Genomic DNA, 25,750 nt, shown 5'->3' with positions numbered 1-25,750 from the left:
CAGTTATTGAAAGTAAGGGTTATGCCACCAAATATTAAATGTTATATACTTTAAGTTAATTTAATAATGTCTGTTCAAATACTTTTCCTCTCTTGAAAAGTGGGAGAATTCAAACAACAGGTGCTCTGTCCTGAGTTGTTTAACACGTCTAGATGTAAATACCATGAAATAAAAGCTGGGATTCTGAACTTTTGTCTCATATTCATGTTTTGATCTGAGACCCAGGGACTGTATATAACTTTTTTTTAATTGTAGATATGTTTCTTTCTTTGCCTTGCAAGTTGCAAAAGAAAAAAAGAAAAAAAGAAAAGATGCAACTGACTTAATTTTTTGTGTGTGTGTGTTTTCTTATAGACTCCATTGGGACTACAGATTAGCTAAAGTGCTAATTCCAGTGTGTTTAGATATTCTTACATTCATTAATATGCATGGTCCCTTCCAAATAATCAAAATAAAAAAGAAGCAATATATACACATTGTACATATATTTTAATCTTCTTACTTCAACAGTAAATTAGTTTGTGTGAGGCATGTATACCACCGAGTTAGATGTCCAAATGTATCAACTAGCATACAATAGTAGAGAAAAGGGTAACCTGCTTTTTTGGGGGGGAGTTGTTTGGATGTGTAGAAAAATAAAAAAAATAAATAAACCCAATCTTGTCATTGAAACAAAAGACAAAACACACAACTCAACGCTGTTCCAGTCTTAAAATGTTGTCCTGTTTTTTTCTTTTTTTTAAATAACATTTATATAAAGTTGCATAAAAACGCACACAAAAATTGACAATGTGTTAATCTTCCTTTAATTCTTTCCAAGAGTCACGTGAACAAATACTGTATCAGTCCTGGACAAATTCAAGGTAGCTTGAAATTATGACTATATCATCAAAATGCATTAATCGTCATAAAAAGACTCTTTAGTATAGAAAAACACAATGTAAAGCTGCAGAAAAAAAACCCAAAAGAAAACAGTTCTTGTCCTGTTGCAGTGAGCCATCAGAAAGACCACATCGCTCACTGAGAGTACACACAAGTCTTTCGTCTTCGGCTCACTGCTAAACTAAACGTGGCAGGCGAGCAGCAGCATAAATACAAGTGTCTCTGGCAGGCTTAACCATTGGTCTGTTTGATAACTGGTAGAAAGAACAGCCTCACTGAGCTGAGGTATTGAAATCAAGTTCAAAAAAGAATAAACCCAAAATATTTATACAGTTCCAACACTGACTACGCTGAATGGAAATACTGCATATCAAAAGTTACATCTTAGACCTGCAGATGCTTGATGAAGAACATTGGGGGTTACTGCGGCTACGGTTCTGACTCTGAACCTGAACACCTCAGTTGCGTTCAGGTGCATCACACTGGAATCACATTTGCTAATGTGTACATTTAACACTGCGACCGATCACGGTGCAAAGACTAAAGTCATTCCTATGTTGTTAATGCTAAACCCCGCCCCTTTCCACAACCCTGAGACAAACAAACCCAAGTGGGAACAGCTCTACTTTGTGAACTTTGACCTCTTCTGTGCTCCTAATTTCTTAACAAATACATGGTTGCAGCTACAATACTGTAACCTACATAGTCAACATGCTTGGAGGTGAAACATCTTTGGAAAAAAAAAAAAAAAAAAAAACTAGAAAAAAAAATCTAAAGTGCAAGCAAAATGACAACTTATTTGAGGGTGGTTTTAAAGTAGTAAAACATGAACAAATTGTTAAAGAACGATGTAAAATGTGAGCGTGTGCAGTCTGCGTGTCGTTGCCTGTCATGTGGTGGCTCCTCACCTCAAGGCCTGACACAGAAACACACTCACGATTTGTTTAATTCAATCTCCACAAATAAAACATGAGTGGAAAAAAAAAAAAAAGAAAAGAAATAAGGTTTAAAAGGGTAAAAAGCAAAGGTAAAAATAAAAAATGTCCTCAGCGCGTGATTGTGACTAGATTGTCTATACATTCTTTTTTTTTTTTAAGCATAAAGATTCTATAGATTCAAGGTTTCCCTGTGAAATCTGCAATTTGTCTTAAAGCAGTTACCTCCGTAAATACACCTTTTCACGGTGTGTAGGGGGAACACAGCACATACACAAAAACAGTGTGGCTCATATTTTTCACCATCGATTGCAATCTGCAAAGGAGAGCGCAGAACTTTGTAATGGCAGTGAAAAGAAAACTCATTCATTCACGTGTATTGAAAAATTCACTAAATGTCCTGCATTTGGAATATTCAAAACACATCTCAACTCTTGGAAAGCGTACGCCTTGAAGAGGCCAAAAAAAAAAAAAAAAAAAAAAAAGAGAAATACTGCTTCACCGAAAGTCAGAATGAGACAAATGTAGTTTTCTGTAGATTTACAGAAAACTGACAGAAAAAGACAGAATGTTCCCTTTCAACAGAAACAGTGGGTCAGTAAATATATACAGTTTAACAATAAAAAGTAAAATAATCCTTCATTCCTCTGCCTTGCAAGCTTCAATGGGAAAACAAAAAGAAGCAGCCGATTGATTGTTAGGAAGAAACGTGCATTATATCAGCGAAGTGGAACAACGGTAGTGGCTAATCCCTGAATTACAATCAGGGGGGAAAATACTAAAAACAATGTCAAGTCTAAATCTAAATTATTTATAAGAAACTAAACAAGTAACTTTAAATATTCCTTCATTTTAAATAACATTCAAAACACTGACTAACATACCATTTATACCCAAAAACCAAGGTTAAGTTTACAAAACCTTCTTGGTTATTTATTATGTTACATTTGAGCAGGGATGGGGTCAATTACATTTTACATTTAAAATTACGTCTTCAATTATCCTTGAGAAACGCAAGTCAATTATGACTACAGTGACCAGCGTTTTTTTCCAATTACAATTATTTTTTTTATCCTCAGAAAGTCAGAATTATAATTAATTAATAAAAAATTACAATTAATCACAATTACTGAGCTTAAAATAAAAAACCTCATAAGAGAAACTTCCTCTTATGATAACGGGTCCTAAATCAGCTGTAAAATACACTAAAAACAAATATCTATCATGTTAGTTACCATGTTAGGCTTCCTAATCAATAAAAATATAGGTTTTAATATTTTTGTGTCACTATACCCGTCAATTTATATATATTTTTTTCGATAGTAAAATGTAGGAAAGCTTGATATGAAACATATTTGAATATTTGTTAACTACATGTGTAGAACTGTACAGTGAACAGTTTCGTTAATAGACAATTTTTATAGAATTTACTTGCAATTACAATTACAAAGTCAATTATCTAAACTCAATTACATTTTCAATATAATGCAACACATTTTTTTAAATTAAATTGACGCCATAATTGTAATTATCAATTACGCAATTACAATTTTAATTGACCCCAACCCTGCATTTGAGTTTGTGCCAATTTTAACATTTTCAATGAGCTAAATATTACCACAGGCTAAAAAAACAAGCTAGTTCCTTGAATGTAGGTAAAGCAATTGGATAAACTAAAAAACTCAAATCACATTCAAACCATTTCCTCTGATGCTAGTTACACAAACGAATGTAAAACAAAAAAAAGTGGGATTTGATTTCAGTTTTTTTTACAGTGTAGCTCCAAAAAGAAGCATGACCTCCCTCTGAAATACTCAAAAACCCAAATGTGCTTTCAGTTATCACTACTTTTCCCTTAAAACCAATAGCATCAACTTGAAAAGACAATACGAATATGAGCGGCAACAGAAAATCAATGCATTTTTGGTCCAAAATGTGAAGTTTCAGTAAAATGAAGAAAATATCATGTTATGATAAATGGACAAAAGTTAGCATTCGCGTGCACGTTACTGACTGAGTGTCAAAAATGATGACATCATATGACTTAGTTTTAATTTTTGTCACTGAACCCTGAGCTAAATCAAATGTATTTATTTACAGACAGCAGGCTCACAGCAGTAATAACCATCGACTGGCAGAGACCTGGGCTAACCTCTAATGTTCCCACTGTAGCGTCACTGCAGTGGCATCACTGTCACTGGTCCCCTCAGGTCCTGATCCTTTACACCAATAACCCGCAAGACTGCCCCGAAAAACCAGAGCCTGTGCAGTTAACACTCTCAAAAAGGCAGCTACCATAAAAGACTGGGGCGAATACAACTGGGTCAACTTAAACTACAGTATGTTGGTTTTAAAGGTCCCGGGCTGGTTTTTGTCTTCCTTCCCTCGCGTTATAAAAACACATGCAGTCCAAATGATGCTGGAGGGGGGAAAAGAAGACAAATAAACGCCCCAGTTTTCCTTTTAGGTGCTTGCCCTTCAAGTATTTAAGCATGTTATCTGTAACAGCCACTGTTTGGCATTTTGAAAAGTCTTATTTTGAAAATAACCTTAAAAAAATGAATAATTTCTAGCAAAATAAAGGTTGAAAATAACCTCTGACCTTTAATGGACACAGTACAAACAAACAGGGTAAACTTTGAGTCACTGTGGTCTGCTGAGGTGCAAGTCCTCCACCTTCCTCTCACCAGGAGAGGAGTCTCTTCTCATCGTTTACGACTCCAAATCCTTTCAGTTGTGTTTCTTACGTTGCCCATCGCTTGTGCAGTCGCTGGGGCTGAAGTCGGGACAGATCCCGTTGGCTGTTTTCTTAGTGGCAGTGCCATGCAGGTTGGCTGTAAACGGGCTGGGCTGTGTGTGGTGGTGGTCTGGGCAGGGGGCACTGTGGAGCCCTGTGTTCTCCGGGTACAAGTAGTCCTCAGCAAAGTCTGGGTGCTCCTCCACAAAGCTCCAGAACGTTTCTAAAGAAGAGCCACAAGAGGGAGCCAGAGAGACAAAGTTGTTAGACAGGACAATACCAGAGAAACACACAGGTTAGTTTTAACCTACTGATGACGTGTTGTTGCAATAGTAATCCTGCTCTGCTTTTGTCACCATTTCCTCTCATTCTGATGAAGGATGACAAATGCTAGATTGTCTTATGTCTTGATAACTGACTCTGAGACGGGTCGACTATCTGTTCATTAATACGACCAAAACTCCTCACGTGTGTGAGAAAATGACAACTCCACACTCATGACACCGTCTTTTGTGACGTGGAACAGAATGTAGCCAATCAAAAAGTCAGTTGACTGAGAAACACGAAATGCTGTGTTCACCCTTTGTTCTGAAAAAATTCCGATCTCAACCGAGTTCAGAGGCAACACATTGAAATTTCGGTAACACTTTACTTGATGTTTTATACATAAAGGTTGGCATTACACTGTCATTATAATGAATAAGGTGTCATGAAGGCTGTCATTAAGTGTTGTTCACTACCAGTGTTTGGAATAACGGCATTTAAAATAACGGCGTTAGGTAATGGCATTTTTTTTTCAGTAACGAGGTAATTTAACTAATTACTTTTTACGCCGTTACAACGCAGTTAATGTTACTGAACGTTAAATGCATTGATTGAATAAACTGTTATCCAAAAGCATCCCTGGCTTCATGCCCAGCTGTAGTGAGGAGGTGGGTTAAAAACAAGGTGAGCGATCATGATTGGCTAAGGCAGCGTCATGTTTCGTGGTAGCCAATCAGAGCCAGCGTTTTTTACACATGTGCCAGCACACGCAACACACACACAACCACTACAGATTTGATGAAGCAGCAGAGATGGTGAGCGTTGAGCAGTCCGATGAAAAGTTAGCATTTTTAAGGTGGCGATACAAACACTACTTTAAATGAATTGTGGTCAAAGGCAAGAACGTACATGTGTAGTGTTCATTACATCCAGGAGAGAAGACTTTGTCTACATCTGTTTTAAGCAACTCTAATTTAATGAAGCACCTCACGGCGACACACGTAACTAAAAAATATCTGAATTCTTTGACATATAGCAACTTTTTTTTTAAACAGTAATGCAAAAAGTTACTTTCCTTGGGAATGAGTTACTTTTATTATGGAGTAATTCAATTACTAACTCAGTTATTTTTTGGAACAAGTGGTAACTATAACTAATTACTCTTTAAAAGTAAGGTTCCCAATACTGTTTGCTAAAATATCTCTTCAGATTTAGAAAATCCACGTGTGTACACCACTAAAGATGCTTTCCCATCAAGCCTGGGAAAGTGATCACAGAGTATCATCACTGACTCAATGTTTCACCAGAAAATCTAATGCTACACTAAACTTCTTACCAAATGTCATCTTCCCCGTATTTTCAGCATCAATGGCGGCAAACAGGCTGGACACGCTGAGGTGAGTCACGCCCAAAGCCGTCTTTAGTATAACGGCCAACTCTCTTTCTGTGATGGCACCGTCCTCTACCGTCTCAAACATCTGGAGCAGGTAAAAAGGGATGAAGAGTAAAATCAAGGTGAGGAGCTGCTTTTTAGGGTATTCACATCTACATAATTCAATTATCAAATTCAGTCAGCATTGGCGGAAACAAAGAAAGAAGAATTTCAGTAGATCCTTATTGCCAATGATCTACAGTAAAAAAAAAGGAGATATCATTAAATCTAAAAATGTATACTTTTAAATTCTCTTTTTCTGGGTGACTATGATAAGTGTGAGAGGAGCTACTCTGGAAGGGAATTCAACTGAACAGTCAAATGTGCTTCAAAAAGAACTTCATCTGTATGGATCACACACACAGAGAGCTTGTCTTTTTGATGGTATCATTATGTAACAAATGTGAAACAGAACTTACCCTGAAGGCTAATTTCATTGTCCCCAGAGTTTTGGCAGGTCTGCATACAACTGACAGTGCGATCACAAACTCTCTAATATCCATGCTGTTATCTTCATGCTGAAAAAAAACAAAATGTCAACAAAATACTTGTCAGGAGGATGACTTCAGATGTTTTTAGCTTGTGTTTACTGATGTGTCTGTGCAAAATATTTGACCTATAATATTGGATGCTTAAGATTATGTTTGTAATGAAGATAATAAAGTAGAAAAAGAACTTTCATGTTCTACCTCATCAAAAAGATCAAACATATCTCGCAGCATATCCGAGGCGGGCACATCAAGGAAATGAGCAAAGTCATCGAAGCCCAGCTTCTTTTTCTCCAGCTTCCGCACTCTGTTCCCATAATCCTGCAGGGTCTTCTCAGAGTTCTGTAGCTTCAGTCTGAGAAAGCATAAACAAGGAAACCCCAGAGAAACACAGGGCTTTAGAACATGAAAAAGTTTGACGATCTGGTAATACAAGAACATGGTTTATTGCATTTAGCGCTGCTCTGTCCAGATTATTACCCTTTACCTTTCATTCATTCCACCTATAGGGCTGTAACGCCGCATATATTGCCTTTCCTCTGCCCTTTCCTGCACCACTGGTTGTTCCTCAGTACCAGTTGCTTTTTCTCTTTAGTCAAGATAATTCTTAAAACTCACCCGAAACCACCAAAATCCTTGCACTTTAAGGAGAGCATTTCCACTGAATTCAATCCTTAAACTTATTGCTGAGGACTCTGTGTTGGATACTAGGGCTGGGCGAAATAGACCAAAACTCGTATCTCGATATTTTTATATCAGGGTTATATTTGGTGATGCAAAAAGGCCACACATGCACATTTATTAACAAACGGTTGATTTGGGTGATCAATTAAGGATACCTTGATCTGGGATGTCAGGCTTCTATGTTGGAAACAAAAATGTCTTTATTTTACAAGTGTTCAGTGTTAAATATTCACAGGTCCAGAACCTTAGATGTGTGTTTTTAATTTTACTTATGTGACTTTTGGTAGGCTAGTAACCAGGGTTAGGGTCAATTACTTTTTTAAATTACAATTACGTCTTCAATTATCCATGTTCAATTACAACTCAATTAAGATTACGGTGACCTGCATCTTTTAGAATATAAAATTAAAATTATACATTTCCCATGAAAGTCAATTACAATTACATTCTCAATTACTAAAGTTCAATTACAATTGATCACAATAACTAAGCCTTGAATAAATAAGCCCATAAAACTGTACCTTCTCTTGTGTTTAGCATCTCTTGTGATAGCAAGTCAATTTTGACCCATATCTTAAATCAGCTGTAGAATACACAAAAAAAATATTATCATCTAATTATAATAATATTAATATTAACCATCTAATTTGTTTCTCATCTCTTAGATATCTTGACTTCCTAATCAAAGAAAATATTGGTATTAATATGTTTGTTGTGGGCATCTGATGCTTTTTTCTGTCAATATACCACTATATACTGTGTGTATATATATATATATATATATATATATATATATATATATATATATATATGTATAGTAAAATGATGCTGAAGAGAACTGACAGGTAGAAGAAAAGTTGATATGAAACATAGTTTAATAATTAACTACGTATGTGTAAGTCATGGAACTATAACATGGTTCCAAAGGTTTGTTTAATTAAATTGTAAATTACAGTTTTTATAGAATTGCCATGATAATTACAATTGCATAGTCAATTATCTGAACTCAATTACAATTAAACTATAATAACAACAGCTACAGATTTTTTCAATTACGATTAAAATTATAATTATGTCATAATTGTAATTATCAATTACGCAATTACAATTATAATTGACCCCAAAGTTGAGAATTGGCTCACGTTCCCACCAGATTTGAATTGAGTAGGTCAAAAACTGCAAGTATGCCAAATTTCATGCTTGAAGACAAGTTTGCACAATTCTTCCCCTCACAGACCAGACAACTATAAGAGACAGCACGTGTGAGTGAGTTCTGTAGCGAAGGTGTTGAGGGGAAGGTCTGGATTAGGACGTACTCAGGAACCCTTCTAACTGAGCGTTTAATGCTGTTCTGAGAAGTAGTGAATGCAGTGGCTCCTAAAACAAGTATTTTAATACACAATATATAAATATATAAGTATCGATATAGGAAATATTGTCATTTTTAACGTATAAAACGTATCACCAAAACGGAAAACTCGATATACAGTATCTTGAATCTCGATATATGGAGTCCTATTGGATACGCTGTGTTACAAACTGTTAGGACACTCACCCCAGTCCTCTGACAAGCTTGGCGAACTCTAGCAGGCAGGTGTCCACCGGGAGTCTCAGCTGGCCTTCAGCCATGGCCAGCTGGCAGTCTTCAAATGAATAGTCTGTGATAGGGACCCCCAGAGCTCTGTGCACAACACACAGGAGGGAAAAATGGTTACGTTTACAACTACAGTGCTGTAGAGTACAGTACAGTAGAGATGGAAACAATATGCAATATGCTTGTGAGAGTAGAAAACTGTTGAACAACGGAGCTGAACACCAAACCCCAAAAATACTGCTTCCTCTTCAATTGTCAAATTAAACTGAAAAACGTATTCCAATATTTCTCAGCATTAAGTTGTGAGTTTGAATGAAAAAGAATATCCAATACTTACTCAGCCATGACACGTCTGACATTGATGGCAAAAAGAGTGGGATTCTTTTTCTCCTCCTCAGACGGAGTGTAGATGGGAAGGAACTGTGGAGAAAACCACAATGAAGGGGAAAAAAAACAAACAAATGTAACTTTAAGCGTCTTTTTTTTCTTCTTATTGTACAAATGATCAGAAACAATAAACTGAATGTAGACAAACTTTCAGGTGCAAACAGAGATATATATATGCTCACCTCTATCACAAATTCATTGTGTAACTGGCAGAGCGTCAGCCACAAGATTTCAAACCTGCACAATAACAAAAAGCAAAAGATTACTGTAAGCTTAATGAATAAATACAGATATTGTTCATAGAGAACAGCTTTAATTCATACATACTAAAAAAGGTCAACTAAAGCATAATTTGTAGGAAACAGTTCTGAGAATTCTGAAAATATGAGAACATGCTTTATCTCTATATTAGTCAGCTTTGTGGTATTTTAATCAGGTGCACTGCACTCACAGTAAAACACAATAACGGTTACAATATGCAGTGGCTTTCCTTTTGTTTGTAACACTTTAAACTAAATATGGTGAAAGTTTACAACACAATGAAGCAGAGAATCTAAATGACCTAAAAACATAAATAAAGGACTTGACTTGACTAAATGTGGTTTGGTATTAGAAAAGAAAAAGAAAAAAAAGCAGGTCGACCGAAGTGTAGAATCTAATTCATCCAATTTGGGACGAAGCTGCTTTAAACATTTGTCATGTTCTTTATTATAGGGTTTTACAGTCATTAGTAGTGTTCAACAGGCAAAACTAGATGATTACAGAATATTTAAACAGCTTTGTAATTACAGGATATGATGACAAAGGTGGTGAAACATGTACTTACGCTCCTGGCCCTTGCCACGTCCACGTGATTGTGTCCTTCAGGAAAAAAGTGCATAAAAAGAATTAATGCAATGATGCAACAATTACAGTTTTCTACAATTAAATAGATTTTGATAGATGTTGATTTCTTAAAACAATTACATTAAAAATAATGAACATGTTTTTTTCATTATGTGCATAATTTTTGCTTCTTTTTTTTTTTTTTGAGTGAGCAGAAAGACAATTCTCTTCCAGAATTTTATTATCATAACTAGCTTCCTCACTTCCACAAGCAGTGAGTAGAGCTATATTATTAAGTACACTGTTATATATCTTCTAGCAGTCCATGTGTTTCTATTCATCAGATTAAACATGTCTGTTTGCCCACAATATAGCTTTGATAATATTTCATAATTTTTACTACAATTATATTGTGAACAAACATACATGTGGGATTGCAGTATGTCTGATGTCATCAAGGCTGTATATGTGGCAGTTTGGTAATACTTGTGGTTTGATGACAGTAAGAGAACAGCACCACCACAGGGTCAAAATAAAACCCACACTCATTATTTAACTGCAGACAGGAGAGAAGTATGGTTTTTGACATTTTGACAAATGATAAAAGAAAACTTGTTTTTTTTTTTCTTCACAAATATGAAAAAATATGAATGCATCATCCCCTCATTAGAAGACAAGATGGCTTTTCTGGATTTAATGGATTCCAGACAATTCTATCTGACAGATTCTCACTGAGGCAGGCTTTAGGCGGATGTTTACTTGCTTCTCTAAATTACTTTTACGGTCACACTTAGACGCGTATCAGATCGGACGTTTTCAGCTGTCATATGCCATCCACAATAACAGTGTGAAAAATAGGAACTCTAAAACTCTGATTTTGATGCTCACAGTTAAAAATCCATTAGGGTCATTGTATCTGGGCAAATTAAAAATGGTTTAGCAATCTTTTTTGTCACAGTTAACACTGCAGGAGTCACAAAACATAGTAAAAAAGCTTGAATAAAAGAATGTCCATGTAACCACAATGTCAATGATGTCACCGATGAATTACAAGGCAACAATAAAGTAGTGAATACTGGAAACAGAGACATTTGCCAAATAAATTCATGACAATATGTGCTTTACGCACACAATTAACTCATTGTTTTACTTTGTACTGCAACACATATTGATAGTTTAATTGCCATTTCACTAAAACAAATATCAAAGTAAAGCATTGTGTAAGCATTAAGGCAGAACATCAAACCATTGATGCTGATCACAGCAGTAATGTCTGGCATTATATTTATTTGCTATTGCAAAACTTTATAAATGAGCATTAAACAATTCTAACAGCAACAGCCGACATCTGAGTTGTCAGCATAACCTTCCATTTTTCAAACAAACCTACCAATTTGTTTGGGTAGCGGATGACCACAGGCTGCACTGGTACGGCTGGAATGAATGCCCCTAAGAGAGTGAAAACAGAAAATGAAATATTTAGCTTTATTTTGTGTAAACTTTACATTTATATGTTAACTTCTTCTTTCCACTGCTTTCTAATAAAGAAACATTCATTTGAATCAATATAAATCATAATAATATGAATATTTATACTGCAGAATGACAAAGTGCACCAGTAGCAGCAGAGCATAATCAAATAGAAAATGTGTGTTTATATATACACACATTGTGTGCGTAATCATTAGGCAAGTTGAATTTTTGATGAATTCTGTTGAAATTATATAATAAAATACTCGCTCGCTTAATGATTGTGTACACAGCAATTATTAAGACCAAATAGATCTTAATCATAAATTACCTGGCTTAAAGGTTATCAGGCATGATCGATTGGTACAGGTTCCCTCTGGAAAAATCATGATCTGCAAGAACAATGCAAAGAATGAAAAAATATTAATACAGTATATACAATGTTATTATATGTCATGTTTGACATTATCCATGACATTTTTAGAAGTAAACATATAGATTATGGAAAAGAAGTAGTAACAACGCTACAAAAACAAAGGTTATCTGGTTAACGTGCCGTTTACTTTTAGCTGATGTTTAGACATGTCAGATGAAAACTGCAGATGTTTCCAAATAATTGTTTGGTTCTTTGTTTGACCAGCAAATTACATGTTGCATCTTAAGATGTTAAAACTGCAACTGAACTCTAGTTTGTGCGTGTTTATACGACTTTCATTCTTCATCTGCTCACCTGAGGCCACTCCCCTCCAGAATGGGCTCTCCGTTTAATCTCCTCCACAGTCTTCTTCCTGGAGTCCTGATCAGATCGCGACACAAACACCGGCCTGATGTACTTTATCAAAGCTAAAAGGAAAAAACAAAACAGACAATATCTCATTTTAGAAATATATCATTAACCCCATCACAAAGTAGTAATATTATTTAGAAGGAGTTGTTTTCAAACAAAGCGTTATCATGCAGTAACATAGAAACAGTATACAAAATGGTACATGATTAAAAAAAATAAAAATATTAAAAGTAATAATATTAATAACACCATCAACAACAATAATATTTAGGATTTATTTGTACCATTTGTTTCAAAATTCCAAAATAATGAATATCAATTTTTGTTATTCAAAAGTCTTTCGAGGATTGGTGAAGTAATTATTACATTCTAGGCTAAAGTATCCATCCTAAACATGCTTAAACCTAATTCTCCAGTGAATTTCCTTCAACAACCACATGTGCCTGCCACTATTCACTGCTTTCCATTAGCATTTGAGCAGTTTAATATTTTATCTTTTGATTTTACTTTGCAGCTGTTAGTCAGCTCTATGGGAGGTGTGAATGTGAATGGAAACATTCTGAGTATGGCCAAAACAAACGCTGAAGAATTTGCTTGACTGATCCACTCTAGACTTAATTTGTGTGTCCACACTGGCCCAAATAAAGCAGTTTCCGGGAAAACGAATCTTAGAGCAACTAAATTGCTCCAGGATTCGCCTGTGTGAACGTACCCTTGAAGGTGCAGTAAGTTCTGATTCAAGAGTTAGCAAAAAAAGAAAAATCAACGTGGTGCTACTTTTTACAATTATGGAAGTAAATGTAACTAAACCAATGCGTTTTAACATGCATATTGCTGAGCTTAAACACAGACCTGTTCAGTTACCAAATGGGGTCATTATACTAATGGCACACAAATATCAACCAGAGTAAAATGCGTTTAAGTAGCAGTTCATAGGGACAAACATACATCTTCCTTATTCCTGGTGATCAATATTTCAATACAATCCACTTACACAGCCTTGTGTCACCACCAGTAAGGCTAACAACACAAACTATGTGGACACATCTTGTTTACACCTCAAACAATGTTGTGATCAAATGCAAACAAAAACAAAATAAATCAGAGTTCATTATTTGCTGGCTTAACTACTGCTACTGTTGGTATCCACTAACCAAAGTCATCCAACTCTGGACTCGCATTTCTCCAGGGGCCAGGAGATTTGCATTCGTGATCGATTGATTCATCGGCCGGTCGATATAGTCGGCCAATTTTTGCGTGTTTTTTACATGTATCGGCATCGGCCGATAAGCGCTGCTGCGTTCGCCGCTCCACTTTATTAACAGATCGGCTGCTACAGGCTGCTCCGTGTTGCTGAAGACAGGATGCAGAGAGCAGAGCCCCTCCCCCCACTAGCAGAGCGTTAAGCAAGCTCTTCCACCCTAATGGCAAGTTTTAAACTTTCAAAGCATCTATTAACTGTTTAACTTAGCATTGTTCTGTGGTTTTGTGTGTTGTTTTCGTTGCACTTGTATTTAACGAGCAGCTGGCTGGAGGTTTGGCGCGTGTGTGTGTGTGTATGTGTGTTTCTCCCCCTCTCTGCTTCTCTTAGCGCTGAGAAAAAGTTTTTAACTTTGAGAAGCAGTTTACTATTTGTTTGAATATTTATTCCTGTAATGTTGATGCAATTTAGAACAGAAACTTGAACAGTTTGTTGCTTAATGCACATCTGACATCACGTTATTTTCTTCTGCTAATTTATGTTCTTGGGTTGTGTTGGAATGGACTATTATTCATGGTTTCTTTTTGTGTTTGATACTATAATTATATATCTTTATACTCAATAATACTGTTAATAAAATATATCTTCAGTCAGGCCAACTTTTGTCAAAGCTAATTTCACAACAAGGACGAACAGTTCTCTTTCATAATATTTCATGAGATGTCTCTCTATTTTTTGCATGTTCTTGTTCTACATCACTTTTATTATTTGTTACATTTTTTTTTAATTGGTGTCATTCAACCTCACCTCTGCTAATTTCAATAAATGTTCCTTTTTTTTTAAAAAAAAATTGAGACTTGTACCATTTGTTATTATCATTGTGTAATTTTTATGATGTAAATTGAGGGAGCAAAAGTAGTATTGGCTCCAAATATCGGCTCAAGAAAATCAGCAGTCCGTATCGGTCATCGGCTATGGCTAGTGAAAGCAAAAATTGGTATCGGCATTAGCCCTAAAAAACCCATATCGGTCGATCCCTAATTTGTATTCATAATTTCTTTATTTAAATGAGAAATTGGGCATGTCATTGAGCAACAGCCATCTTTTTAACCACCATTAAAGTGTAAACATTGTCTCAAGCAAGCAAAGACATGTAATTCAACAGAAAAAAAATGTATTGAGCTTGACTAAAAAGAAATACAAGAGCTGGGCTACATGATGTGTGTGTGCAAGCAGTTTTTATAACATGTTCTTGTTCATATAAACTAAAGCTGATAGGCAAACAAGGAGAAAAAAAAAAAAGAAAAAAGGTCAATATTATTATGAATTTTGTACCGCTAAAAGTCATTTGAGTTAATATTTCATGGTTTTTTAATATTAGTCCCGTGATTCCAAAGTTCCTTTAAATCTCCGGTCACGGACTTCACTTCCTCCTTCGTCTCATGACTGTGGACGGTGGCTGTGCTGACGGTCGTTAGTCGACCTTATCACAAACTATCCGGTTATTCAGACAGAGGAATGTAATGCTTTTGTGGGTTCAAACACAGCTCTACTTTGATTATTGTTTGTTCTGCGCAAGGGTAAGTGTTCTTATATATTCTATGTGCTAAGAAAGATGCTAGCAGCTACAATGTAAACACACACACACGGCTGATGCGGATCACACAGAGCCGTTTAGAGAGAATTGCGACATTGGTGTTGCAAAACGTTTATTTTTCGTGGTACTTCCGTGTCTCTCTTAGCAAGACGCGTGCGTGTGTGTGAAGATAACGCATGGAGGAGATGGATGTAGGCACGCACGCACACACGCCACCCAGTTTGAGAACTCAACTTTTGCAATTCAAAACAAACTTGTACTGAAAACAAAGATTTAAACCATTAAAGTGTTATTGTTACGACCCCCTCTAGGATGGGATATCAAGGCTTGAGGGGCCGCAACACAAACAAGACGCCACACAGAACCTCAACGATTATCAAAAGTATTTATTAACAAAATAAATAAAAGTACCAACAGAACAAACTAAAAGGGACTGGAGACCCTGGCCAAACTGAACAAAAGTAGGGAGGACACTGGGCCAACCCTTTACAGGGCCGTCGTCCCAGCATCCACCCTCTAAACTACAAAAACATACGAAAGACTAAAACTACCGCAGCACGAAAACAGGACTACCAGAAATCTCCAGTCCAAACTAAAATAACAAACTTACAAACATCTCCAGTGAGGAGCAGCAGAACTCTCCCCACATGTCTGCTGCTGGTCAGTTGTTGTGCCTCCTGCTTTCTGGTCCTCTCAGCCCTTTATACAGCTCCTCCTCCCTCTCCTACCTTTATTACTGATGTGAGCCAGGTGGGTTAGGAGAGGAGAGGAAGGGCAGGCTGAGAGGCCAGGAGGCACCAGCCGTAACACCCCCACCCTTAAAATTGTGAATGGGGAGCCCTGCTTCCACATTCACAAACTATTTCAGGTGACTTAACACACCTACTTAAAATCACCTGAAAAACAAAACAAAGGGTGAGTAAACAGACAATAATAGAACACAACACGACAGAACTAAACTCAGGCTTCCAAAACAGTGTGCCAAATTAATGCACACAAACGAAAGATCCGGAAATGAAATAAATCAGTGCTTCACGAAAGTGTTATGGCCAAAATCCAGAAACACAAAGCAAAGATTTATCTTACGAAAGTGATGATGCAAAATACTGGCAAACGACGAACCCAAAGTGGCAAAGCAACATAACCAGCACCAAGCTGAACTAAAACCAAAAATGTTGTGCCACAAACTACGAACCATGTGATAAATTAAACAGAGTACTGCAGTGCACTATAACGAACTAAACACATAATGCCACTGCAGCACAATTTACCACATACACAAAGCCAGGGATGGAATACTGCACCCATCAACACGAATCCAAATGTCACTTTTGGGAGGGTAACCCACTTGAGACGAGGGCCCCCAAAAGTGATCCCGGACAAGCCCCCAATTTATGTTACGACCCCCTCTAGGATGGGATATCAAGGCTTGAGGGGCCGCAACACAAACAAGACGCCACACAGAACTGTCCAGTGGGGAGCTGAAGAACTCTCCCCACATGTCTGCTGCTGGTCAGTTGTTGTGCCTCCTGCTTTCTGGTCCTCTCAGCCCTTTATACAGCTCCTCCTCCCTCTCCTACCTGATTACTGATGTGAGCCAGGTGGGTTAGGAGAGGAGAGGAAGGGCAGGCTGAGAGGCCAGGAGGCACCAGCCGTAACAGTTATGTTGAGGTTTGCTCAATATGTTAAAATTTAAAGCGGTGCCTTAATGGTTTCCCCCGCCCCAGGTTTCAATCACTTTAAAGTCAGGGTCAGGTGTACTTACTGCCCCAGAGTGGTATGTCCTTGCTTTCAGACTTCATAACGATTGAGGACATAGTCATCGTAACTGGGATGGCATCAAAGTAGGAAGAGTGGGGTGCCAGCGTGAGGATGGGAGCCTCTCTGGGTAGTGCCCGTTGACCCTTCACCGTCATCCAATGGAAACCTCCCGCAAACCACATGACCCGCATGATGATTTTCAGAATGATGTCCACCAGCCTGGAAACAAAAATACATACTGATTGGAGGAGTTCTATGCAATGAGTGTAATGCAATGTGTTTATTAGAAATCTAAAACTGTCCAAACACATTGCAAATGTACTCACTTGTGATTAAAAGCATTAAATATTAGGGCTAGAAAAAGTTTGCATTAAAGGTGAAGCAAAAGCATAGCATATCACACCTTGAACCAGGGTTGGGGTAAATTATAAATGTAATTGCATATTTTATAATTAATGGTGTAACAATAATTGTAATTTTCACAATCTGTTGCTATCGTAATCATAATCAAATTGTAAATGAGCTTAAGTAATTGACTTTGTATTTGTAATTGCCATGAAAATTCTATAAAAGTTGTCAATTATAATTTAACTCAAAACTAGGGAACAATGTTACAGTTCTATGTACAGTTGTTCTACACATGTAGTTAACAATTATTAAAATATGTTTGATATCAAGCTTTCCCACATTTAATCATTTAAAAAAAAACAAAAAAGGCTCAAACGCCCACACAAAAAATATTAAAACCTATATTTTCATTGATTAGAAAGCCTAACAACGTAACCAATAGATAGCAAAGAAATTAGATGATACAGTAAGTTTTTTAAGAGTGTGTATTTTACAACTGATATAGGACCTGTTATCATTAGAGATGCTAACAGAAAGCTATTACAAGAGGAATTTTAACTTTTATTAGGTTATTATTTTTTTCGGGCTTAGTAATTGTGATTAATTGTAATTGAGCTTTAGTAATTGAGAACGTAATTGTAATTGACTTTCTGAGGATAAAAAATAATTATACGGTAATTAAAAAAAAAAAATGCTGGCCACTGTAATCTTAATTCAATTGAAATTGAAAACGGAATTGCAACTGAAAATTGTAATTGACCCCAACCCTGCCTTGAATATCACCAGCACCAGCATGTTGGAAACACTGTATTTGGTTTACAATATGATGCTTAAAGCTTACATCTTGCTACACAGTTGTGACAGAATGAGTAAAAAAAAAAAAAACAACAGCAACTATAAAGGCTCATAAAATCACTTGGGGGGCAAATCTGTTACCATTTAAGTGACAGCCCTGATTCCACTCAGACCTTATTGTCATTGCAGCACATAATGGGAATGCAGTGTTTTCATCGTTTGCTTATTTTCAGTGTCAGCAAAAAGCATCCAACATTCTACATGTCGGATAGAAAGTAAATAAAGGAAAACCTACTAACTTAACCCATGTTAGTACTTTTATTTCTGTAATGCCAACACCAGTGTTTACTGGTATGGCTGTTCCTGCTCCAGTGATATGTCCACCTGTTAAAAGGACACAAATACATGATGGGTTCAGGCCGAAATGCCTTGACTTTACACTGTGCAGCCTGTCGACTCAATGCGTTTGTGGCTGCATTTGCATTAACACAGAGAGGTAAAGTGGGTCAAATGTGCAGATTTGTTTTATCATCTAACTTTACTTCTTGATAAATGTATTTAACTGGATAATGGATGGGGTTTTTAATGCTAAATAAGAGTTGTGTAACCCAATAGGGAATTGAATTGTCATTGACTGTGCGCACACCACATACATTATAAATATAGGGCCAACATACAGATATATACATGTAAAGACTAAAAATTGTCACAGTACGTCAGATTTGTGTTGTGCTATGTTATTATTAAAATTTACACTAAAGGCATGAAAAACAGTGCAAAAAGTCTTACTAATATTTTTTGTGTAAATGTGCGGCAGCTTCAATGAGCTGTGTGGTTTTCCATTGACCCTGAAAGCAGCTTTGCTGATTGTATGACTAACTCCCAGTGGCTTTCCCTCTCTGCTCCTTAAATTATAGCTGCTGAGTGTCAGCGGCAAACATGCTGCGCAAGGATTTCCGAGAAAAATACTTCTGTTATTATTTATTGCACAGGCAGTGCTTCTTGAGACACGCAATTGGTCAAGTGCACGTGTGAAAAGGCACTCACCTTCTCCAGAGGCACTGGGGTTCGACGGTAGCTTCGGAGCGCCATTCGGAGGCAAGGAAGGCAAAGGGCCAAGCTAGCAGCATCATGAATGCAGCGATGAGCAGACGGATGGGAAACAGGGTGAATGTCATCAGCGCAATCTATGAGAGATGAAAGATAAGAAAAAAGTTTTACAATAAATGCCAGCCACTCCTCAGCAGCATTAACTATGCAGAGATATGAAACATCAATCTATCACTAATTTAATAATAAACAGTGAACACTATTCACTAAAAAGAAAAGCACCACATTTAAATATACAGATCAAAGGAATCACTCCATTAAATTTGGTTTCCTGTCTTGGAAAATACTGAAGCACTTTATTTGCATGTTTTGGAAAATGACAGCATCATTTAAGACTTAGAACCATTAGACTAGATTGAGAGCATAGAAAGAAAAGATAGAGGTAGACAGATCGCTCTAACAACCAAAAAACTTGGATCAAACATTGAAAAAATACATCAAAATAATTGCTGAAATATGTTACAACCATCTCCATTTGGTCAAAAAACAAATTGAAAGATTGTTTGGGCATTTTTTTTTTTTTGGTTTGCAGTTTTTTTCTAGACAGGCACTTAACTACATCATTAAGATACTTTGCCATGTATAAACATAAGGTAATTTGCTAATTATAAAACATATTCAAAAAGTCTTTACTGATGCAACTTCTCCACTTCATTCAGCATACTGTAATTTCAGAAGAGTAAAAGATCATATTTGTATAAAATAAAGATATTCAATAATTTTGTCATAAACCAAATAATCACTTTGGAATAAATGCCATGCCAATAAACCTGCTGCTGTACTGAGGAACATAATCTTATCAGCAGTAATTGTACGTTCACACATGAATGCATTTTACATTTTGTGATAAATCACTGTTAATATAACTGTGACTGCATTAGCCTCTTTTCAGGACAAATAGAGTTGTGCTCTGTGGAAGTGATGCACCGAAAATGACTTTTCGGACAAAAATCATTTTCGGCTGAAACACTTTTCAGCAAAACAACGTGTCCGAAACAGGATGTTTCAGCCGATGTTTAAACTCAACTCAACTTTATTTATAAAGCGCAAATTACAACAAAGTCATCTCAGGACATTTAAACTTTGCTGACATGTACAAATAAACTAATAAAATAAATATTATTTTATTGACTTCAACTAATGGGTGTGTTTTACCTGGGCTACACAAGGCTGCAATATTGGTATCAAATCAGAAGTGAAAAAGTTGTATAGGGACATCCCTAGTACAAAGACTTGGAAGTTGGAAAATGACGTAGAAATAAGCGTATGCCAAAATCCAGAAAAATTCAAATATATGAATCTGTGCGTACGAATGAAATAATCCTTTACTACTTCTAAAATGTTCAAACCACTGAAACTTCTTAAACGTGTTCGTTCTTTATTCTTGCTGCTCAGTAACGGATGATGTCAGGTCCTGTTGGTCTCAGCAGTGGTTTCTATTGGCTGCTTATTCATTGTAAAAGCTGCTGCGCATGTGCCGTCACGTCTTTAATCAATAAATCTGTGATGGATCTTGTGGGTCTTATGAAGACGTTCACTGAAGCTAAACACTGTCAGCTGATTGGCTGAGCTGTGGAGCTCCAAGCTGGGAAGAGGTTGATGAAATGGGAAAAGCCAGCATGGTCACGGACGGCTTGGGTAAACCAGGTTTAAACCGTAGGCCTGGCTCCATTAACAACACTTTGATGAATTACCCCTCTGATTGTATGAGTTCAACACTGGTACTAGTTTATTTTAGAGCTTTTTGACACAGGGGCGGCCGCTCTTATCTTTAGTCTATATTTGTCCTGGTAGGCTCTTTAACTTTGAAATAGGAGGGTTATCTTTACATATCTTATCAGGTGAAAGTTGTAAGCTTTAGCAGCTGTAACTCTTTCAACTTCACCTTTTAAACTGAAAATCAGCAAACAATAAAACAAGAGTTACTTTTATAATCATTTGAGTTTTACGCTCTTTATCAGCAGCAATAAAATGTAAGGACGGTAATTATTCTTGTCCAACGTAAAACTGTTTAATAAGCTTTTTCTCTTTAAAGGCTGCATTAGGGGTGACTGTTTTAAAGCAAAACAAGGGTCTAAATTTCTGCATTAATGCATCTCCCCGCAGTCCAAAATATCACATAAAAACACAATTGCATGCAGTAACTTTAAATTAAATATATTATAGGCATGTTTAATGGATCGCAAGCAGCCCACAACAACCAGCAACAAAAAGTGAATTCATCTTCCTGAAGAAGAATAAGCATTATGTACCAAAGTTTTCAGGTAAAGAAAAGTAGCATTCAACCTTGTGATAAAAAGCTGCTTTAAAACACCAGGGGAACTGATCACTGGAAATGAGATCAGAAACAAACAAACAAACAAACAAACCTAATAAATGGTCTCAGTGTCAGCTTTATAATAGTTTGGGTTGAATTTAGTTCAATCAGCCACAATAAATGTTGTGCAACTTAACATTAGAAAAACAAAACCAAATCAGGAACCTAATATAAGATGAAAAACATATACTGTTACAAAGACTAGGGTCAGTGGAAACCAGAATTTGTCCTCAGTTGCCTTGGTTTTCTTTCCATTAAGCCTGAAACAGATTTACTTTGAAAAACTAAGTTGTAACTAAAGCTAAGAGAATGTAAGGCTATGCTTCAAAAAATGATTGGGTGAACAGAGGAAAGAACCACTGATTTTACAATACATCATCAAAAAATATTAGCTCTCTGTGTTTTGTTTTGTTTTTCTTTCTATTTATTTTATTTTATAGGCCAGTCAAAGTATGTGGGGAAAGTATTTACTAAAGAAGCTTTTTATCCAACAACTGCTTGAAGAGACACTAAATTAAAACAAAAGGCATTACTTTTGCTTTGAATTGACCAGAAATTGAGTATGTTTAAACTGTTTAAAACTTTACAGATTTTATGTTTAACCTAGATTTGTGGGAGGGACCAGAGAGGAAGCTAACTTCTTTCTCATAGACGCCCTTGATATTTGAACTATTCCCTGTGGCAACAGTAAAATGATTCAATAGGAAGTAGATGTGTGTGAACCTTCCTGGGTCACCGGTCATAAATGGAACAAGATACTTTCTCATACCGCAATTGTGGTGCAGGGCCAATCTTGTAACTGTTACTGAAACCATAGACATGACATTTACCTCAGCCTGTTTGTTGCACTTTTTTTAGACACCGAATTTAGAGCCTATTTGTATAAATATAATGTTTTGAAATTCAATTGGTTTTGAGGTATAAAAAGTAGAAAAATAATTTATTATTGGAGAGGTTTTGAATGCTTGACACTCAGATTTTGAATTTGATTAACCATGTAAATCCTGAAATTTGAAAGAGTAAACTCAACAATATTTACATTCGCCAAGGAGGTATAATTATTTCACAGGTATTTATTTGTTTTTCTGCAAGTAAAATTACGTCAACAGTACCTATTGAATTTGGAAAAACGTTTAACCAATGGTGGACCTAAAAGCACATAAGACTCCATACATTTTGTGAGGGGGATCCGTATCACTATACTGATTCTGGACCGGTGTCACGTACTGAGTATATAACCCTAGCCCAGGGGTGTCCAATTCCAGTCCTCGAGGGCCACTATCCAGCATGTTTTAGATGTTTCCCTCTTCCAACACACCTGATTCAAATGATTAGGATCGTTATCAGGCTTCTGCAGAGCTGGATGAGGAGTTGATCATTTGAATCAGGTGTGTTGGAAGAGGGAAACATCTAAAACATGCTGGATAGTGGCCCTCGAGGACCGGAATTGGACACCCCTGCCCTAACCTAACCCTAACATAATCCAATAAACAAATAAAACACATGTCCATTCACTTTGACAACAAAAATAAACAAAACATTTTTTTAGCAAAAATTCATTTTCCGGTGGTGCGCGCATTCACATATACAATCTCAGTACGATGTGAACTCAGTACATGACACCGGTTTCAAAAATCCTATCTCGATTCAGGATTGACAGATGTTTAGTAAATTTGACCCAGCTCGTGACGCTACGCACTTGTACTTCCGTTTGTATTAATACGTCAACTACAACTTACAGACAAACTAACCCTAAACTACGTTACGGACTAACTAACCCTAACGTACCTTACGGATTACCTAACTCTAACCCTAAACTACGTTACGGACTAACTAAACCTAACCCTAAACTACGTTACAGACTAACTAACCCTAACCTACTTTACACACTACCTAACTCTAACCCTAAACTACGTTATGAACTAACTAATCCTGACCGCACGGAATGGTCAAGTGACTTCTGGTAACGTCATTTTTCGTACGGATAGAATGCTGGTATATGGATACTTATTGTGTACTAGGAAACACTTCCTTTTTGAAAAAAATAGGAGTGCCCATACATTTAGTTATTAATTGGGATACAAATTTGGTAACATGGCACCATTATCAGATCCACTGATCCAGTTAAGTGGAAAAATTTCTGGCAAAATGGACATTTGGTGTTTGGCAAAGTTTTGCACTCTGGAGGGCTCTTGTTTTATTTTTTTTTAAATTTATTTTCATTTTGTGTTCTTTATATCTTGGGGAAATACAAAGAAATCAGTATTCTACCACTAAGTATTATTCTTTAGTTCATAAACTTTAAACACCATATCAGTCCACCCTCTGACAGAGGAGATTAAGCCCTTGTACTCTATAGTTTAGCACCACGGGTGGTTAATAACATGTTGCAGCATTTCATGAGTAGCACAAACACGTGGTTTGCAATGTAAACACATGTTGTCGGCACCATTTCAATAAATCTATTGTGCAATAATAATGCATCTGAAACGTGAAAAGCCTGTGGCTGGAGGTTTGCAGCAGCAAATAACACCTTAAGAGACGCTTTAAAGCTTTAAATCTGATTATCAACGCCAATGACTGAGGGCTTGGGAAGCAAGCACAGTGTCTGGTGTTTACAGTGATATGTCAACTACAACACAGGTAAAAAACACAGCTGGAAGTGATGAGTTTGAGTGACCCCCACCCCTTCACATCCACACATGCGCTGGTTCTGTTTGGGTAAACAAGCGTGCAGAGCTGCATGTGTAAAATGCAAGGGAAGCAGGAAAAGTGCACAGTAACTCCCGCGTTTGTTGCATTCTGAGCACATATAACCTCAGAAAACACACGACTACAATTGCTTCCAGTAGAAACAATCAAAGCGCAACAAGCTAGGCCCCTCCTGGGTGGGCGGCCATGCTCAAGTAACAGTTCCATTGGAGGTGTTAGCGGATTTCTGAGTATGGAGACACACACGCACAGTCACGCCGTAAATAAACACGCGTGTGGGGAAAAACATACAGCGGCAGAAGTTTAGCTTAATGTTTATTTTACGCTGTCTTCAATGGAATGCTACAGTCCGGCCGTAACTAGGGCAACGGCGTAGCGAGGAAATAAGGAAACATACATGAGGCTAGTTTAGCTCTCTGGCTAACGTTAGCTCAGCTGACCACACGCAAACAGGGGATTCCCGTCAAGTGATGGAGACAGTTTAGTCACTAGCTTGTGTTACATTACCTTTGCCTTTTCCAGATGCGTGAATTTCATCACGTGCACAAAAGGGTTTCTGATCGGAGGCGCTTGGTCCATCTTCTTCCCGTCCATCTTCTTCCCGTCCACTTCCATCACACTTTGTCTATTACTAGGCAATCTCATTGTATATATCTATTAAAGAACACAATATATATATATATCCGATTCGGCTGCTCTGTCAAAAAGCAGTTTATCCCGTCCTTCTTGCTCGCTGACTAATTAAGGAGGCAGTGCAGGGCTATTACTGTTATCTTCCCCTCTTGGACAGCATGGAGGGATGGTCGTTAGCTCAAGGATTAGCTGAAGACGTTTCAAGTAGCCAGTGTCTGTGCGTCTGTAGTGCGCGAGACGTCTTCCTTCACGCCGTGATTACCAACCAACGCACAGCCGTTCGCTAGCTCTCAATGCTAGTTCTATTCGAACCACGATCCCTCGGCTCCCGTACTGCACATGCGCACAACCGTTGACCCAGTCCACACTGCTGATGCTTGTCCCGAGGACTGTGATGTGATGCTGCTTTCAAGCCCCCCACTCAAATGTCGTAATTTTGAAAACTAATTGCAGAAAAACCTCCCGTTGCAAGCTAGAATTTGGACACGTTACATTTACAGTCGAATATTTGCAAGCAGTACCTGCAAATAGAATGTATGATGACATCAAAAATGTTTAGAGTAAATAGCTGGTAAATATTCATTCGCAGATTTGCTATTTATAAAATACATGGATGGATGGATGGATGGATGGATGGATGGATAAGATAAGATAAGATAAGATAAGATAAGATAAGATAAGATAAGATAAGATAAAACATTACTGGATGTTGCAGCAGCTCCCAAAAAACAGGGAAACAGGAAATATAACAGCATCAAACAATAATTAAATAAAGGAAGAAAAAAATACAA

At 37.0% G+C, this 25,750-nt stretch overlaps 1 protein-coding gene across 1 annotated transcript; it reads right to left on the bottom strand.

Annotated features, from left to right (window-relative positions):
- Window positions 1–4,401: 4,401 nt before the first annotated feature.
- On the bottom strand, window positions 4,402–25,432 carry LOC114477946 (lysophosphatidylcholine acyltransferase 1). Its single transcript, XM_028470680.1, has 14 exons — window positions 24,834–25,432; window positions 19,235–19,374; window positions 17,049–17,263; window positions 12,429–12,541; window positions 12,030–12,090; window positions 11,619–11,677; window positions 10,230–10,264; window positions 9,586–9,640; window positions 9,354–9,436; window positions 8,978–9,103; window positions 6,940–7,093; window positions 6,670–6,768; window positions 6,155–6,296; window positions 4,402–4,777 (listed from the first exon to the last, which is right to left on the bottom strand). The coding sequence occupies exons 1-14, from the start codon at window positions 24,969–24,971 to the stop codon at window positions 4,548–4,550; spliced, it is 1,650 nt and encodes a 549-aa protein (XP_028326481.1). The 5' UTR covers window positions 24,972–25,432; the 3' UTR covers window positions 4,402–4,547.
- Between the last annotated feature and the right edge of the window lie 318 nt (window positions 25,433–25,750).

Source organism: Gouania willdenowi, chromosome 16 (assembly GCF_900634775.1).
Source record: "Gouania willdenowi chromosome 16, fGouWil2.1, whole genome shotgun sequence".
Classification (NCBI taxonomy): Eukaryota; Metazoa; Chordata; class Actinopteri; order Blenniiformes; family Gobiesocidae; genus Gouania; species Gouania willdenowi.
This window is presented reverse-complemented; position numbering and strand designations above follow the sequence as displayed.